Source organism: Pseudorasbora parva, chromosome 17 (assembly GCF_024679245.1).
Source record: "Pseudorasbora parva isolate DD20220531a chromosome 17, ASM2467924v1, whole genome shotgun sequence".
In the NCBI taxonomy this organism is placed as follows: Eukaryota; Metazoa; Chordata; class Actinopteri; order Cypriniformes; family Gobionidae; genus Pseudorasbora; species Pseudorasbora parva.
Window position 1 is genome coordinate 4801944 of NC_090188.1, and position 17825 is coordinate 4819768.

The following is a 17825-nucleotide window of genomic DNA, read 5'->3' on the forward strand; positions in this document are numbered from 1 at the left end:
AGCCTACACTCTAAAAAACTTTTTGGCTGGGTTAATTGGGTTGTTTATTTAACCCAGCATAATGGGTTGATACAATTTTACTATAATACAAATTTTTATTATAATTTTTTTGTTTACAGTTATTAATTAATGTTTACAGATTAACTTAAATCCTCTAAAGGTTAATATATATATATATATATATATATATATATATATATATATATATAGAGAGAGAGAGAGAGAGAGAGAGAGAGAGAGAGAGAGAGAGAGAGAGAGAGAGAGAGAGAGAGAGAGAGAGAGAGAGAGAGAGAGAGAGAGAGAGAGAGAGAGAGAGAGAGAGAGAGATACTCGTCACAACCACTGCATGATAATTCACTATAATACATAATAGTAATAATTTACTATAATACAAATTTTTATTATAATTTTATTGTTTACAGTTATTAATTAATGTTTACAGATTAAATTAAATCCTCTAAAGGTTAATATATATATATATATATATATATATATATATATATATATATATATATATATATATATATATATATATATATACTCGTCACAACCACTGCATGATAATTCCTTTTTTTCTATTATACTTCATTATACCTTCAGACCGTCGATCTGCGTTTTACTCGTAGTCGAAATATGCAGCGGCTGGCTCCATCATAAACAAACAACGTACAATGCTGAAAACATATTTTAACATAAGTATTTATATTCTGTATTTATATATGCGTTTCCATCACGCAAAAAGCCCGACATGACACTTAAGGTGACTCACATCGCGGCCTGTATGTTGCGTTCCCTATGGTTGCGAATAAAAATAAGATATACACACACCGGTATTTTATCGAAGACATGCACATATTTAACGGACTGCTCTCTCCTGAAGAGGTTGCCAAAAGCCTGTGATAAATAACTCAACCCCTGATCTGGGTAGAAAAAATAACCCAAGATTTTACACCCAAGAGTGTATGGGGATATTTAACTAGTGAAAATACAATTACAGATATCAAGAATTATAGATTTTACTAGTGGAAATGTATAATTTGCCTATACTGATATAAAAAATTGCCATTATTACTAGCCTAGTAAAAATTTTTAATCTTAAATTTCTGATATCAAGAAATTATACAGATATACAGATTTGCTCAGTCAGATAATTGCTTATATTGTGTGTGTGTACATGTTTTTCTAGCCTGGTGAGGACTTCAACCTGAATGCACACAGACTCATGGGGACTCGTGTCACCGTGGGGACCTAAATTGAGGTCCCCATGGGTACAAAAGCTTATAAATCATACAGAATGAGTTCTATTGAAAATGTAAAAATGTAGAAAGTTTCCTGTGATGGGTAGGTTTAGGGGCAGGGGCAGTGTAGGGGGATAGATTATATGGTTTGTACAGTATAAAAACCATTACGTCTATGGCAAGTCCCCACAAAGATAGCGCACCAGACTTGTGTGTGTGTGTGTGTGTGTGTGTGTGTGTGTGTGTGTGTGTGTGTGTGTGTGTGTGTGTGTGTGTGTGTGTGTGTGTGTTTGCTGATACTGTATCTATAGATGAGAGCTGACTCTGCTGCCTGTTCTTTGCAGAATGACTCTGGATCGATAGACTTTCCCAATGCCAGCCTCTCCACAGATCTGTCTCAGCCCCTCCACTGCTGTCAGCCCCCAGAGACACGCTGTCATTTAATCGCTCAGGTAATTATAAAAAGCAACTTTCAGGGTGAATCTTGACAAGTTAGTGATAGATGCAACCATATGTTCTCTGCCTGTGCTGCCTAAGCAGCATCAATAGAGTAGAGACAAATTTTGCCTCCTCTTTTCTTATCAGCGCTTCTGTTTGTTCTCTGCCAAGTCGAAATATACAGCCTATGATAATATTATACCACTGTAATATAGCCACTGTTATTGGCTATTCTAATCTGGTGATTGATAATGATCTAAGCCAATCGTATGACTACTATTTGTACTCAGCTGCATTTTTTAAGTATAGACTGTCTGATCACATGGTATGCATGTACCACTCAAAGTGACCAGCCCTGACCATGTGTCAGTATGTGACGAGCTGGACTGAGAACGTGTAGCAAGGTTGCCAAATAATCTAAGACTGTTATGGTATGCATGTATCACTCAAAAGGACCATGACTAAGTCTGAGCATCCCATTTCCTGCACATCTCAGTAAAAAAAAAAAAAAAAAAAAATGTTACCCTTTCTTGAACTTATGCAGATCTTTATATTATTTGTTTTTTTGTTGCAACATGAGCACATTCTTCTAAAGCAAAGGCAGGAACTAAGTTAAATTAATTAGTGAATTAACAAAAGGTTCCATCTTTTTAAAACACCTTCTTTTGTTAAAGAAACATTTCATTCTGGATTCAAGGTTTTTCCACCACAAGACACCAAGAGCGATATAATAATGGGTCTCTATCTCTGTGTATGTGATAGAAGCAATATCAACAGTTATAAATAATTCAATTACATATGCATTTGCTGTTTATCATAGGACCAACAAAACAATGTAAGTATTTATGGCCAAAGAACTTCATAAGCCAGGGTATACTGAATACGCATTATACAGCATACATAAAATGTGTGCTTTATATTAAAGCAGAGGCATTGTTTATCCATGCTGTTAATGGGTTGCTAACATCATAATCCTTGCCGTGGTCTTATTAGCAGCTCTGTGTGTGTGTGTGTGTGTGTGTGTGTGTGTGTGTGTGTGTGTGTGTGTGTGTGTGTGTGTGTGTGTGTGTGTGTGTGTGTGTGTGTGTGTGTGTGTGTGTGTGTGTGTGTGTGTGTGTGTGTCTTGGTAAACCCTACATTATGTGGACAAAATGTCTCCAAAAGGATGGCAATATCCGAAATCATTGTCCTTTATGAGGACATTTTTTTTGTCCTCATGAGAAAAAACATCTTATAAATCATACCAAGTGATGTTTAAAAAAAAAAAAATGCAGATCTGTGGGATGGCAGATTTAGGGTGGTCAGTATAAGGGGAGAGATTATAACATTTGTACAGTATAAAAGCCATTATGTCTATGGAGAGTTGCCATAAAACATGAAAACACGATAGATAGATAGATAGATAGATAGATAGATAGATAGATAGATAGATAGATAGATAGATAGATAGATAGATAGATAGACAGATAGACAGATAGATAGATAGATAGATAGATAGATAGATAGATAGATAGATAGATAGACAGATAGAGAAGTCAGTCAGGGTTAGCTGATGAATGGAGTATCATGTTTGCCCTAGAGCGAAATGAGGCTAAGTGATTTTTGTTCAAGGACACAGTGGTGAGAGAAGAGATCTGTAATCTCAATCACTCTTGTTCCTGGGCGACCTTCTCCTTCTTGCAAGTGAATTATTATTTTTTTAAACCTTTGTCTTTCCATTTGTTAACTGTTACACTACATCTGTACATGAATGGTTTACCAAACTCTACAATACTGTTATTTTTTATTTATTGGCCAGAGGCTTTTAGCCAAAGAGGCATGCTATGCAACTCAGTCTTCTCCTCCATCATAGCTCTCAAATTTCATTCATGCTTTTGTGCATATTCAAATCGCTGCCTCAAGATGGGACAATGGGATTTCTCAAAGACTCTCCCTGAGTTTGAATATGCATAAACATATGTGGCAGAGGGGAATATTTTTAGCATAACAATGTTAAAGTCACACATTTGCAAGCACTTAAGATACTATGATCATCTAATTTGTTGTTGTTTTTTAACCTGACAGTCACTGCTTATTTAAGTTTACACTTGGTCAATGAACTTGCAAACTTTTGGATACTGACACTGTTCTTTAAGGGAACTTAATGCACTTTCATGTCCCATCTTATGACACACATTAATCACATTATCTATTTAAAATGCATCTACATGTTTTATCCCCAAAATCAGACAGCTTCCGATCAGTCAAAACACTCCATTTTATGGGGGGGAAAAGTAGCTAAACTCCTAATTTTGTGTTTGACTGAAGAAAATGTCATTATAGTGTTTGTATGGAAAATTGTTGGGTAAATGATACATGATACATTGACCTATTCCTTTAAGTAGATGGTGTTCATTTGGATAAATTAGTAATTAGTCACCTAACTACACTGTAGTAGCATGAAGAGACTGACCTGAAAGACATGATTATCATTAACGCTTAGGGTTTTAAACATGTCAGCCATTGCATTGCAATCAGACTCATCTACTAATGTCTCGGGACTCACACTTGGCAGTGGAGATGCTGGCCACAGGTAATTATGCCATCGATTAATTGTCAGAAATAACACACCCAGGGTTGCCAACTTTTAAGTTCAGGTTGGAGTGAGATTTTTTTTTTTTTTTTGGGGGGGGGGGGGGGGTGTTGCGTAATGCTTTTGATCTTGATTCAGTATCAGTTTATATCTAGTATATATACTGTACATAATAAGAAAAAATATGTTTGTTTTAGCACTAGTTTAAACATTTCTTGGGTCAAATTATATGTGCCATTCCTTAATATTCACATTATTCATTAAAAATATTAGGATGCAAGTTATTCAAGTTTTAAAATTTCACATTTAAAGAAATCTAGTGTTTGATCATCATATCTAAATATTTATTAGAATGCAAAGACTGCAATACTTTTTTGAGCAACTAGATTAGATACATGTATATTTATTAAAGAGCCAAAAGGCACCTAATGGATAATGGCATTACAAATAAACTTTTTTTTTTTTTTTGCCACAAAATGACTGTATTTTTCCTCTTTGAATTGGAATTCTCTATTTTAACATTAATTACTACACTAATTGTAATATAGCCTAAATATTAGAAGAAATATATACAAATATTAGAAGAAAAATATTTTAAGTGGTCATTTATTGACAATAATTGTTGCACAAATAGTATTTAGTACCAAAAGATCTCCTCAAAATATTCAATAAATATAATTTAATGAGTATGAGTGTGACCAATTAGTAAGGAATACCTGAGGGCTAAATACAAGAATAGCATTAATGTTGACAATGTTGCATCTCTATCACTCTCTATAAACGATCCTGTAAATATGGCTGACTTAATAATCAATACACACTAACACTATGCTGTACTGTTTACCAAAACTTGCAGCAAACATCTATATGGTGAAACTGTTGTGTATCCGCTTAAGCCATTCAAATTCATTGGCAGAGCGCTAGAAGTATTGAGCGCTTATGGGCCACGTGACCAGCGCGCGCCGCAGGGAGACGAGAGCATGCAACTCCGCTTTTCAACGCCTCTGGCTTTAACAATAACATTATGCCACATTAGCGCCAAAACGCTATTTATTGTTTGAATTTCATTAAAACACATTTTAAAAAATTAAAGCTTATAGCTTTGTTTAATATCAAAAGCAGGTTTGGCAATTTGGCGTGAGATTGAGTTGGGCGGAGTGAGAGCGTGAGACAGAGCCTGAAAGCGTGAGTCTCACGCCAGATGCGTGAGAGTTGGCAACCCTGCACACCCACCTAACAGTTACCGCGGTGCGCTCGAGCAGCTCTAATAGGGCGCGCGACAGTTGTAGTAGCGCGTGCCGCATCGTTTCCTCGTGATTTGTGGGGAGATTGTGGCAAGGCAACGCATGAGATAGAGGCGAGACATGGACGTACCGAGGGATGGAATCAACATTTACCATTATCACGTTATTGTCGACAAATTTCACCTCAGTGTAGATGTTTTTGTCGGTCCCATCTGATCGCGAGGGGTGTTTGTGGAAAAAGAGCGGGAAAAAGTGCAACCAGCGCTTTTTCCATTCAACGACGAAAAACAAAAATGAAATATAATAGAAAAGATTGCTTGTTGTTTGAAATCAAGCATCATAACGGACTAAATGGGATTGTACCTAGCTAAAAGACACACACAGTAGAAAATAATTTAGTTACAGGGTATAGCGAGAAGGAAATTTGATGTAAACCTATGACTGTGAGAACAAAATGTTTTAATGTATATTTCAAAGGACATTGGCTATATATTTAATAACCTAGCCTATATGAAATTACTTTGTCAAACTGGTAAAATAAAAAGCATCTAACTTTGTTAAACGTTGAGAAGGTAAAATAGCTGTTTACAGCATTAGTGTAAATCATTAGTTTTACTCTAGCGCGCACAGATTTGATCTGAAGCAGATCAGCCTCATTAGGACTGCGGCCATCAAACATCCCACAGCGAAGAGATCTGCCTCACAAAAAAGTGCAAAAAAATCTTCCTCATACGGTCGCTAAATGTCTTTATTTGCATTTACCCCGCTGTGTCTTTCACCGAGGCATAAATTAATGTGATTCACGGGACGAGAGATTTTGCGCAGCGACCCAAAGGATGAGCTGGATGCTTCATCCGCAACATGGAAAAGCAGGAGAACACACTGCTGCTGCATCCCTGCAATAAAACACAAACCAGGAGTCTTGGAATTTCCCCGGCTGAGGATTTTAGCCTGCAACTGAACACTTTATAGGTGGATGTATGTGGATAAGCAATCCCTGGGATGGAGACGGAGATGCACATAGAACTACTTCAATGAGCACGAGGGTGAGTCTAGTTATTTAACAAACTATATCTACTTAAGTGGATCCACAAGTGGTGCATTTGATTGAAATTTACCCTTGAAGGGTTATTTAGAATGCAACAATATTTATAAATAACTGGTAGCCTATTAATAGTCATGCGTGTTACTTAAACAGCAGGAAGCGAAATAAAGAGTATAGACTTGTAAAGTTAATTTTATTCTCTTTTGTCAAAACTTATCATGCCTGTTTGATACATATCTGTGCAATATCCTATAGAAGACCGGAGTGTCCGGAGTGCAGCAGCGCTAGAGGATCCATGTCATTGAAAATGGCAAATGGATAAATTAAGCTGGTAAGCGTCTTAAATGAAGGCTTTCTCTGATCTTAAACTTATCGGAAGTGTTTGATACATATAATTGACGTTATAGGAGGTCTTGGCGTGTCCTCGTGAAGCAGGTCTAGGGGATCCATGTCATTGCATTGGTCGCTGTCCACTGCGCCGCTGGTGCTGAAATCTGGATGATGCCGGCGCAGCGACTGCAGGGCTGCCGCTCCCTTCACATTAACGAAGACAATGGGCGCTTTCTGCTGCTCGCCGTGCTCATCATCGTGTACCTGCTGTGCGGCGCCGCGGTGTTCTCCGCCATCGAGAGGCCGTCCGAGCTGCGAGCGCACGGGCGCTGGAACCGGACCCTCCTGAACTTCAGTGACACGTTCAATATCAGTTTGCAGGATCTGAGCTCCTTCCTGAAAGAGTACGAGGCTGCGATTGCTGCTGGAGCTCGGGTCGATGCTCTTCGACCCAGATGGGATTTTACAGGGGCGTTTTATTTTGTTGGGACAGTGGTGTCTACTATAGGTAAGTTTCTCTTATTATTCTTAACAATTGATCTTCTTTGGCTATTAGAAAAAGATTCAAGTGCTTTTCCTAAAAGATATTTGTTGCTAATTCATATGGCTTTATGGTTTGATGGCCCCTTTTGTACATTCTGTTGACTATAAGTACCTTTGCAACTACATGTCGACTAGCAGGCATTAGAGTATTAGTAGACTCTGCTTAATATCTACTTTAACACTTCATCGTGATGCTCTCCGACAGATATGACTTTAAGTAACTGTGCAAGTACATGTCAACTTATTCTATCCCTAACCCTACCAGTCTACTATTACTCTACTTATGAGAGTTAGTAGACATGTAGGTGCAAAGTTCAACAGAGTGTGTTGAAACCAGTGAAACCGGCTTTATTTCTCCTATTGATTATAAAAGTACAATGGAAGTTGATCAGGACCAGGGCTTATGTGACAAAGTGCTTTATTAGGTCTTGATGTGCCAAATTTCAATATGGAAATGTACAAATTAAAGGGAAATATTTTCAGTACATGATGGTTTTCAGTCTTTAACTTGCTTGTGACTTCAGATTTAGATTGCAGCAGACGAATCCTAAAGACTATGTTTATGGTGCTTTTGTTTTTCCCTTTTGAGCTTTGCCGTATTAATCACTGTCGGCTTTCATTGTATGGAAAAGACGTGAGGACATTCTTTTGTGTTTCCACAGAGTAAAGTAAGTCACACTCTCAGAAAAAAAGGTACAGCGCTGTCACTGGCTCAGTACCCTAAGGCACAAAAGCTATGAGGAACTAATATGTACACTTAAAGTACTCATATGAGGTAGTATTATGTACCATTTAGAAGGGGGGGGGGGTGTCGATGTACCTTTTTGCTTTTGTACCTCAAACTACCGCACTGTACCTTTTTTTCTGAGAGTGCATGCAGGAAAAGTATGATGAAGAAGTATTTTATGTTTTTATTTTATCAACTAGTGGTGAACTATTGTCATTTGTGTTAATTGTTAATAGTGTTAATTTGGTAACGCTTTACTTAAAGACTTTATGCATAATACATTATAAAAGTATTTTAATGCATTAATTATGCCTTGTTATGCATTTTATAATGCATTGCATGGTCTCATGAATAATTGTAACCACAGTTATAATACATTATAATACAACTTTTGAGTGTATAATGCATTAGAGCGCGACAAACAACCAATTTCAGATGCAACAAGAAATCTGTGAATATCATAATGCATTTTAACTTTGGTGTTACAATTATTAATGAAAAGATATAATCCATTATAGATGAAGGCTTTTAGCAAAGTGTTTAAAAGCATACTTTTCCGCATATTACATGCATATTTTTCCCAAAGACTGATATCGGATGCAGTTTTAATGCTCGAGTGGGATGGATTCTGATTGGCTGTCAATGTTTTTATTCCTCATCACCTGGAAAAAAAGTCATTCCAATGATATTGTTCCTCTGTGCTGTTATAGTTGTGATGTGGTGTGGAGAATGATTTTTAAAACTATATCTTCATCATTATCAGCTTTGGTTTGAAAGGACAGACCTTAACACTGTATACCTAGAATACAACTACAGGATACATACATGAAAATAGTATACAGAAAATGCTATTTTTATTAGGCAGCAACAGCCTCTGGCACCTGGCTTGACCCCATAACCTTTCATAGAATCTCACAGCGCACTTTTGCCTTGCCAAGACAACATTTCCTCGCTCTCTGCAGAGACGTCACTTTTCCATTGGCATTTCCCCAGCATAAGACCAATAAACACCCTCTAGTGTTGACTCTCTCACGGGTACCAGGCTGCGAGGCAGCGAGCGGCCAAGCCAACTCCCTGCTGGACTTCTGCATTCAGGACCAACCATCAGGCTTGCAGTTTGCTGTGGGGCTCATGTCCCAAAAACCAAATGTGCTGATGCCCACATGTCCTGGATAACATTTACCCTGTTATAGGTCACTAAAGAGCAAGTGCCCCTTCGAGGCAGCCCCCTGGTTATTGTGTATTTGCTTCCTAGAGCCCTTGGCTCCTGTTTTACACTTTCCATCTGCAGTGAATAATCAATAGCCATGCACTTTGTAGTTCTTTCAACTCAGAGTAATGTATTCAGCAGCACTGTCACTGTATGCTTCATGCAACCTTGCATGCTCTATGGATACTCGGTGGTCGTCTTCACAGATGAAAACTGAAGCAAATGGGGTGTAGCCATTCTCTTTCATTAAATGCTGTCCTGCTCATATATTGTTATTTCCACTAGCTCAAAACCATCAGGATTGGGGTAGCGTTGCAAAAGCCATTACTATAATTGAAACGCAAAGTCCACACTAGAGGCTTAGTGACTACTAGCTTGTATCTAACTCTGTACTTAATTTGGTTGCATCATTTGAGCATAAGTGGTAGGTTGGAAGTTCAAGTCTGATTGGCTGGCTTTATGTACGTTTATAAAATGAGCTATTATGAGGAGAAATTGAGGAGAAAGGAGGATTTACCAAAGTTTTGCAACAAAAAAGATACTTGTAGACACTTGGCTGAAAGTAAGCCTGATGTCCACCAGCAGAACTCAATTGGGTAACACTTTAGACTCGAGTAATGGTCCGTTATTAACAAGTAACTATGCAGGAAATAATGCAGGACTAATGAGTAGAACTACATTAACACTTCAGCTAGTTCTATTAAATTATATATAGAAACAAGCTTAACTTATTAGTAAGTAATATCGAGTTTAGGACTAAGATCGTTCCTTATTAGGCAATCAATAATTATTGAATAGGATTGGCATCATTAAGAACTAATACTTAAAGATGACAAATTATAAAGAATTACTAATTAATAACTAATCACAACATTAATGTGTCTGAGATGTGCGTAATTGTCTTTATTTACTTTCAACGTGGTCATAAAATGCATCACTAATTACTGGAGTGTTACCAAATCATTGCAGGCAATGATGATTGCACCTTATCTATGCATCATTTTTTAAATAATTTTGTATAACTGTTTTAGTTTACCTGTTCTTTTCTTTGGTTATCATCATTTTATTATTTTTAATTCTCTTTACATTGTATTCTTTTTCTTATGCATTTTTTAGCCCTATTTTAATTCCTTTCTATGTAAAGCACTTTGAATTGCCATTGTGTATGAAATGTGCTATATAAATAAACTTGCCTTGCCTTGCCTTGCCTTGCAGGAACTACCGATAGTACCTAAATAATCTGGACCATTATTTAAAATGGAATAACATCTTTCTCACTTCAAAATAATAGTCCAGATCACTAGCAGTCCCTGCAGAGTGACTTGGTAACACTTGAGTAAATAGTGATGTGTTTATGACTTTATTCAGTGTAAAAAAAATTCTTTATAATTTGTCAGTAAGTTAATAGTTAATGAGGCTAATCTTATTGTTTTATTAATTACTTAACAACTATCTCCAAAATGTGATATTATTGAATGATTAGTTAAACTTGTTTCTTTCTATATAAGTTAATAGTAGTATCTGAAGGGTTAATGTAGTACGACTCATTAGTCCTGCATTACGTCCTGCATAGTAACTTATTAATGATGGACCATTACTCTAAAGTGTTACCCTTAATCGTTTAGTTATGAGAAACAGCACTTCTTTTTGAATGTGCAGAAATTCTTATCACAATGATTCACAGTTGTAATTAAGTTAACGGTTTATTTTAAAGTGACGTAGTTCCACGTTACTACATGTATACTTACTGCTGTATTAACAGTAAATTATGCAATATTACAAGTAACTAACCCTAAAGCTCGAAATAATGAATTGGTTTGAATAGAGCCAACTCTTATGAGTTAACAAAACTGACACATTTTAAGTAATCTGAATTGTTTCATTGTTTTGAGTTTTATAAACTTGTTTCTTTTCATTTAGATGAACTTAGCTTCTTTTGGGGTTTTGGGGCTGGTTAAGTTTAAAATAAGGTTCAAATAAAGTGTAACCGTTCATAACTTTTTTTTTTTGTAGAGCTTTATCGTAATTGTGACTACTATTTCAGATTATCCAGCCTCTAAACGGCATGTCAAACAAAACAAATGACAGGTCAATTTACATTCTGGCAGTCTGAAGTCTGGCTCTACAGGACTACTAAAAATCAGCACATTCCAGCAAGTACAGATCTTCTTTATTTAGTAACTAAGCTTAAATGAATGTGTGTTTTGTGCATACTTCCATCTCAGTCTCCATCTTCCTTTCATCTCAGTGTGAAGTCTCTATATACCTCCCGCCTCCAGATGAGCTTCAAAGTCAGTGAATGAGAGGTGCTCGGGCTTTGTCATGATGGGGATTTTATAGGGACGACGGAAACACTTCCTCCTCGTCTAAAACAAATCCTCTGCCATTTCACACACAGTGAGTCACACAATCCGACTTTATTAAGGGGAAAAATTGATGCACAGATGAATTGATTCAATCAATTATTTCTCAATCTATAATCTGATTTTTAAAGTAATTATTATTAATTATTCTGTTTGTTGGAAAACATACTCATGATACAAACTAGTGCCATACAGTGTGCAAACAAATACAGAATGGCCTACGTTTAGGTCAGAAAAGCTTTTTAAACAACATTTTAAAGGGTACCTAATTTAAAAATGTATTTTTACATGGTGTTTGAACATAAATGTGTGTTGGCAGTGTGTGTACACAACCACCCTATAATAGGGGTTGAACAACTTCCAATTTTTTAAAGTCATTTATGTGATGAAAGTCGAGTCGACGTCAACTAGTCGCTGATGACTTCATTAATGAACAATCTTAGTTCATAAGCCTGAACCTTGAGCTGAGACTCGAACTCGGGTCTTCTTGTGCCCAGGACACCTATGGCACATGACACAGCACTGCCCTTAAGGTTATTGGTCTTACATAACAGCTTCTGTATCAGTTTTTTTGTCTTATGGTCGTTATATTTCTCACAGATTTCTGCTCATTCTTAATAAGATACAGATAAGTAGCACAATAAAGATTACATGTATATGACTGCATTAGTGAGTGATTGCGTGTGAATTCATTCTACCTGGCAGCGTCTCTAATAGGCAAGGCAAGTTTATTTGTATAGCACATTTCATACCCAATGGCAATTCAAAGTGCTTTACATAGAAATTAATTAAAATAGTGGTAACAAATGCATGAGAAAAAAAAGAATACCATATGGACGAATAAAGAATTAAAAACAAGCATAGTTAAAACAGTCGTAAAGATATAGTAATTAAAATAATAATAATAATAAAAAAATAAAAAAAAATAAAAATTAAAAAAAAATAAAAAAATAAGATAAAAATAAAATAGAATGGTCAGATCCACAATAATGGTCTGATATAAAAATAAACATTCTTCAGTTTACAGCCTACATACATGTACCATCTTAATTAGAACACCTCTCATTCATTTCTTTTTCAAACACGTTCATAACATCCATTTTAATCACTATTCCCTGATTTTTACTCAGAAACCTTCTTGTTAAGACCCTTACTCACTCATCATACCCTCCACAGATTTACACATACTCAAACCTTATTGTCAAACTTACTATTTCCATCAAACCCAGTTTTCACTCATCATATTCAACTCAAAACAACATATAAAATAAACAATAACCAGAGATAAGAACAAAGGTAAACTAAAACAATTATAAAAAGAATAAAGAGATAAGATAGGGTGCAATCAGTCGGACATACAGTGGCTCAGAGCTCATTCAGTAAATGCACAGCTGAACAGATGTGTTTTGAGTCTGGATTTGAATAGTGAAGCTGTGAGTTTTAGTTATCAAGAAATTTGCTAGAACTTTTCAGTTTCTAAGCTATTTTATTGATAAATCACAGAACAGTGACAATACATTACTATGATACTGAATGGTTTTGTGTGAGGCGGGCGCGATCTCTGCGTGATGTGCGATCGGCTATGTGTGTGTGTGTTGTAATGCAGCACGCATTAGTTTAGCGCGATGATTAACTTACACAATAAGCGTGCATTCTCCTGATCAATTTTGAGCATCCAGATGGTATAATCAAGCATGTCTTGTGGAGAGCTCACGGAGTATGCATTTATTTGTCATTTTTAACTGTTGAAAACAGAGCCTGCGTGTCAGGAAAGACTAATCAACGTCAAGCTTAAAGCATCATGGCAGAGCAATAAAGTCGACTAGTCGGTACAACCCCTACCCTATAATGATAAAAACCCACTGAGTGCTTTTTTTTAATCCCCATAAATCATAATCAGTGTCTCAAAACAAGCCGTTTGCAGATTCTGGACAAAGTGACGTCCCTTTGCTCAGGCCCCGCCCACAACTGTTGACGGACACTGCCCTACAAAGTGGGCTGTACACAGTCCGCCATTGATTCGACCTGAAGGATCATGAAAGAAAGGTTGCTCAAAAAACATTTCAGATTATTATCAATGTTGAAAACAGATATTTTACTTCATATTGGTGTGAAAACCATACTACATTTTTTATCGTTTGAATGTGTCCTTGTGGAATAAATGCATTTCTTTTTTTAAACGCAAAAACGTACAGACCCAAAACTTTTGAACGGTAGTGAATAAGAAACCCCAATGCAGATTTTAACATGTGAAGAGGCAGCATAAATGTGCTCACATTGGATACATTGTGTCTCATGCTCACGTTTATATCTTTCGTGCAGATGTATGTTGATTTACAATGACAAATATTAAGATGCATAATTTCATTTAGACAGAATGAAAGTCACAGAGACTTTATTTGACCTATTTATTCTATTTCTGTTTGTGGTTTTGAGCAGACATATTTTAGTCTTCATGCAAAATTTAAGTATCAGAGCAGCTTGAGCTCAGGGTGAGAGGAAACTTTGTGTGAGACAGGCGGTTCGTAACATGCTCTCAGTTATAGAAACTGGAGACGTTTCTGCAGGCTACAACCATCACTCATCACTCATGTCAGCAAGACACGAGAGCTTCATTAATAACAGCCGAGAATCCTGCTTAACACATCAACAGCTCTGCTACTATTACAAGTCGTCACCTTTATTTCCATAGCGCTTTATACACTACAGGTTGTTTCAAAGCAATGCTACAGTGATGACAGGAAAATGCTGTATTTCAGCTGTTGTTCATCTGAAGTCACTTCAGTGTTAATTCAGTTCTGTTGTAAAGATCACCAATTATTCAATTAGTTCATCTATAAAGCAGTTCTGCAAAAAAAATATAATCGTTCAGCTCATACAACAGCGTCAGATCAATAATATTGTTAAATATTAAAAGATATAAAAGAACCACTGTTAATAAATGATACACTTTTCTTGGCTGCTTTTGTTAACTTTTTCATTTATTTTTATTAAGGAGACAGCCTTCATAACTAAATGCAGAGCTGTATAATTAAAGATGTCACATGTCGTCTAGTACATTTTCAATCTTCCAGACGCCACAGACACCCAAATATGATATATGATTTAAGCTTGTGCAAGTGACCCCTTGGACATAATTGTATACATTTTCCTTTATTTTTATACCAGTTTATGCAGTGAAAAATGTATATAATAAATATGTGTTAAATATTTTCAATGTATTTTATACATTTTTTTTGTTTGTGGGGAGTTGATCGGATGCTTAGATTGGTTGTGGTTTGCTATTGGTGGATATTTGTGGGTGACAGGTTGCTCCGCCCTTGTGACCGTAAACAAACACGTCATCAGAGAAGGGTTATTGTTTTTGTTTAAAAAAAGAAACAAAGAATGACATGCACAGATACATAATTTATAATAAGTAGTGCAATATTATAATATAAAAAAATTATATTTGTCAATTTCATTGTGACTATAAAATGCATTTTATTAGTTTCATTTATTTTAATCTAAATTATACATTTTTTTAGTTCATTTAAATCTGTTTTTTTATTATTTATTTTTCCATTTTTACACTCAGACCCCAGTTTGTAAGATGTTCATTGTGTTTCGTTTTGAAAACAGCATGAGAATGAAATGGTTAGAAGTTGGAAGTTAAGTTTCATGCGAGTATCAAATTTGTCTCTGATGTTTCTCCCACAGTTCCTTAGACACGAATGAGTCCAGTGATTTGTATCATCATTAATGGCAAAATAATCTTACATTTCTATAATGTTTAAATAACTGTCTGAATGATGAATTATCAATGTGTGGAGGTGACTGCAGTGTATGTAAATCTTGCTTAGGAAATGTTCTTTCATTTACGCATCAACAATCGACAAAAGTAAGAGTGTAGCTAATAAAAGGATGTGGGTAGCAGTTTTAAATAATTTATTCTTTGCAGAATTTATTGAGAAATGTTTGAGTTCATATTGAGATTTTTGATATCTGATTGCAGACTTTGGTATCTTGCCGATTTAAGACATTGCTGAGATCTGAAGCGTTAGAAGAGACACATGTGAGATAACTGAAATCTCCAGTTGCTGAATCTTACTGCCATGTGGGATCAATTAAGATATAAGGAAGATCTCATGTGTGATTTGTATTCCCAATGGGAGCAGAATGAACAGTTTTTGTCCTGATATAACATTATGACACTAGAGTTTGACTCCACTTGAGACTGGACAAAAAGCTCAAAATGAGTTGACAGAGCTGTTTTAAATGATTCTGGGTCTGGGCATCGCCCCCTTTGACCTTCCTGTGTGATGATCTTTTGGGTTTGGTTGGAGGAAGGTGATAGAGCAGAAGTACGTACAGTTGTCATGTGAGCTCAGCTTATTACACGGCTGTCTGAACAGAGACTGATTTCCAGAGACTCTCGGGAGGAGACACGCCTGGGAGTCCCACAAGCAGAGGCGTGTTGGAGAGTTTCACAGTTTCTCCTTCCTCTGTGTTACATGATGGATGTCATCCCTTCTTGCCCGGTTTTACTCGATATTGTTGCCTAAGAATATAACATTCATAATGTGTACAGATGCACCGATATTTCTCGACCAATTTTTGATCAATTTAAAATCTTTGGCTAGCATGAAATAGGTCACTGAGTTGTATGTCTGTTGCATAACCCAATGTTTTTCTCTAGATAAAAAAAAAATACTTCCCAAAACAAAACCTGTACAAAATATAGCAGGGCTCAACAAAACAGACTGAATGACACGTCTTCATGAAAGTGTATCCGCACGTGTTTTTAAGTCTTGCCAATTTACATATTCATACAGAAGAAGATGCAAAAGATAACTCAATCTGGTCCGTTTTGTTTGCGCACTTAAGCCGTGTTTTAGACAGCTTGTGAATACAGAATTGAGTTCTCTTTTGCATTCTCTTGCTCTCAAATCGACAAATTCACACAAAATTATATAAAAATTACCATTTTGGAAATTTTTGACAGAGATCTGAATTTTAACAAACAAATTAACTCTGTAGTAAAAGCAAGCTTTTTCCAGCTGCGACTTTTAGCCAAAGTAAAACCTTTTCTGTGCCGCTGTGATCTGGAAAAGGCAATTCATGCTTTTATCAGCTCACGCATTGATTACTGTAACGCACTCTACATTGGCATCACACAGTCTTCACTCTATCGTCTCCAACTGGCACAGAATGCAGCTGCTCGTCTTCTAACCGGTATATCTAGACACAGCCATACTAGCCCAGTTCTCTGTTCCCTCCACTGGCTCCCGGTTCGGTACCGTGTTGATTTTAAAATTTTAATCTTTGCCTTTAAAGCTCTTAATGGCCTTGCGCCACCTTATTTATCAGAGATTTTAAGTGTCCACCGTGCAAACAGAGCCCTCCGGTCGGCTGACCAGATGAGGCTAGTTGTTCCGAGGTCCCGGTGCAAGCAGTGGGGCGATCATTCATTTGCTTTTGCTGCTCCTAAACTTTGGAACACTTTACCAGTAGACCTGCGTGTTCTTACAGACCTGGCCCTGTTCAAGTCCAGGTTAAAAACGCATTTATTTAGACTGGCTTTTAACACAAGTAGCACTGTGGCACTTTGAATTTTATTTTTGTATTTTGTGTTACTGTTCCTTTGGTTATTGCTTAATGTATTAATATATTATTTATTGTAGATGTTTTTCTGTTTTAAATGTAAAGCACCTTGGTCCTCCTTTTGGTTGTTGGAAGGTGCTATACAAATAAAGTTTGATTGATTGATTGAATGAAATATCTACACTCTAAAAAATGCTGGTTTAAAAACACCCAATTTGGGTTATTTGGCAACCCAACGACGAGGGTGCCCCAATCGATTGGGGGTGCCAGATAACCCAAAAAAAACCCAGATGGGGCGGCAGTGGCTCAGTGGTTCATGTAGGTTGTCTACAAACCAGAAGGTTGGTGGTTCAATCCCCGGTTCCACTTGACCAAGTGTCGAAGTGTCCATGAGCAAGACACCTAACCTCAGCTGCTCCCGACGAGCTGGATGGCGCCTTACATGGCTGACATCGCCGTCGGTGTATGAATGGGTGAATGTGAGGCAAAAATGTAAAGTGCTTTGGATAAAAGCGCTATATAAATGCAGTCC

The 17825-nt window shown here is 36.6% G+C and overlaps 1 protein-coding gene across 5 annotated transcripts in view; it reads left to right on the top strand.

Annotated features, from left to right (window-relative positions):
• Positions 1 to 5531: 5531 nt before the first annotated feature.
• The window catches only part of kcnk12 (potassium channel, subfamily K, member 12), a 51997-nt gene continuing 39703 nt past the window's right edge, over positions 5532 to 17825 (top strand). Inside the window, exons 1-3 of one of the 5 annotated variants that reach the window (XM_067421231.1) lie at positions 5532 to 6538; positions 6793 to 6868; positions 6945 to 7375. In XM_067421231.1, coding sequence (XP_067277332.1) covers positions 7036 to 7375 — 340 coding nt within the window. In that variant the 5' untranslated portion in view covers positions 5532 to 6538; positions 6793 to 6868; positions 6945 to 7035. Of the gene's footprint in view, positions 6539 to 6735; positions 7376 to 17825 lie in introns of those variants that run through there. The other 4 variants (XM_067421235.1, XM_067421233.1, XM_067421232.1 and 1 more) reach the window with 4 other exon arrangements.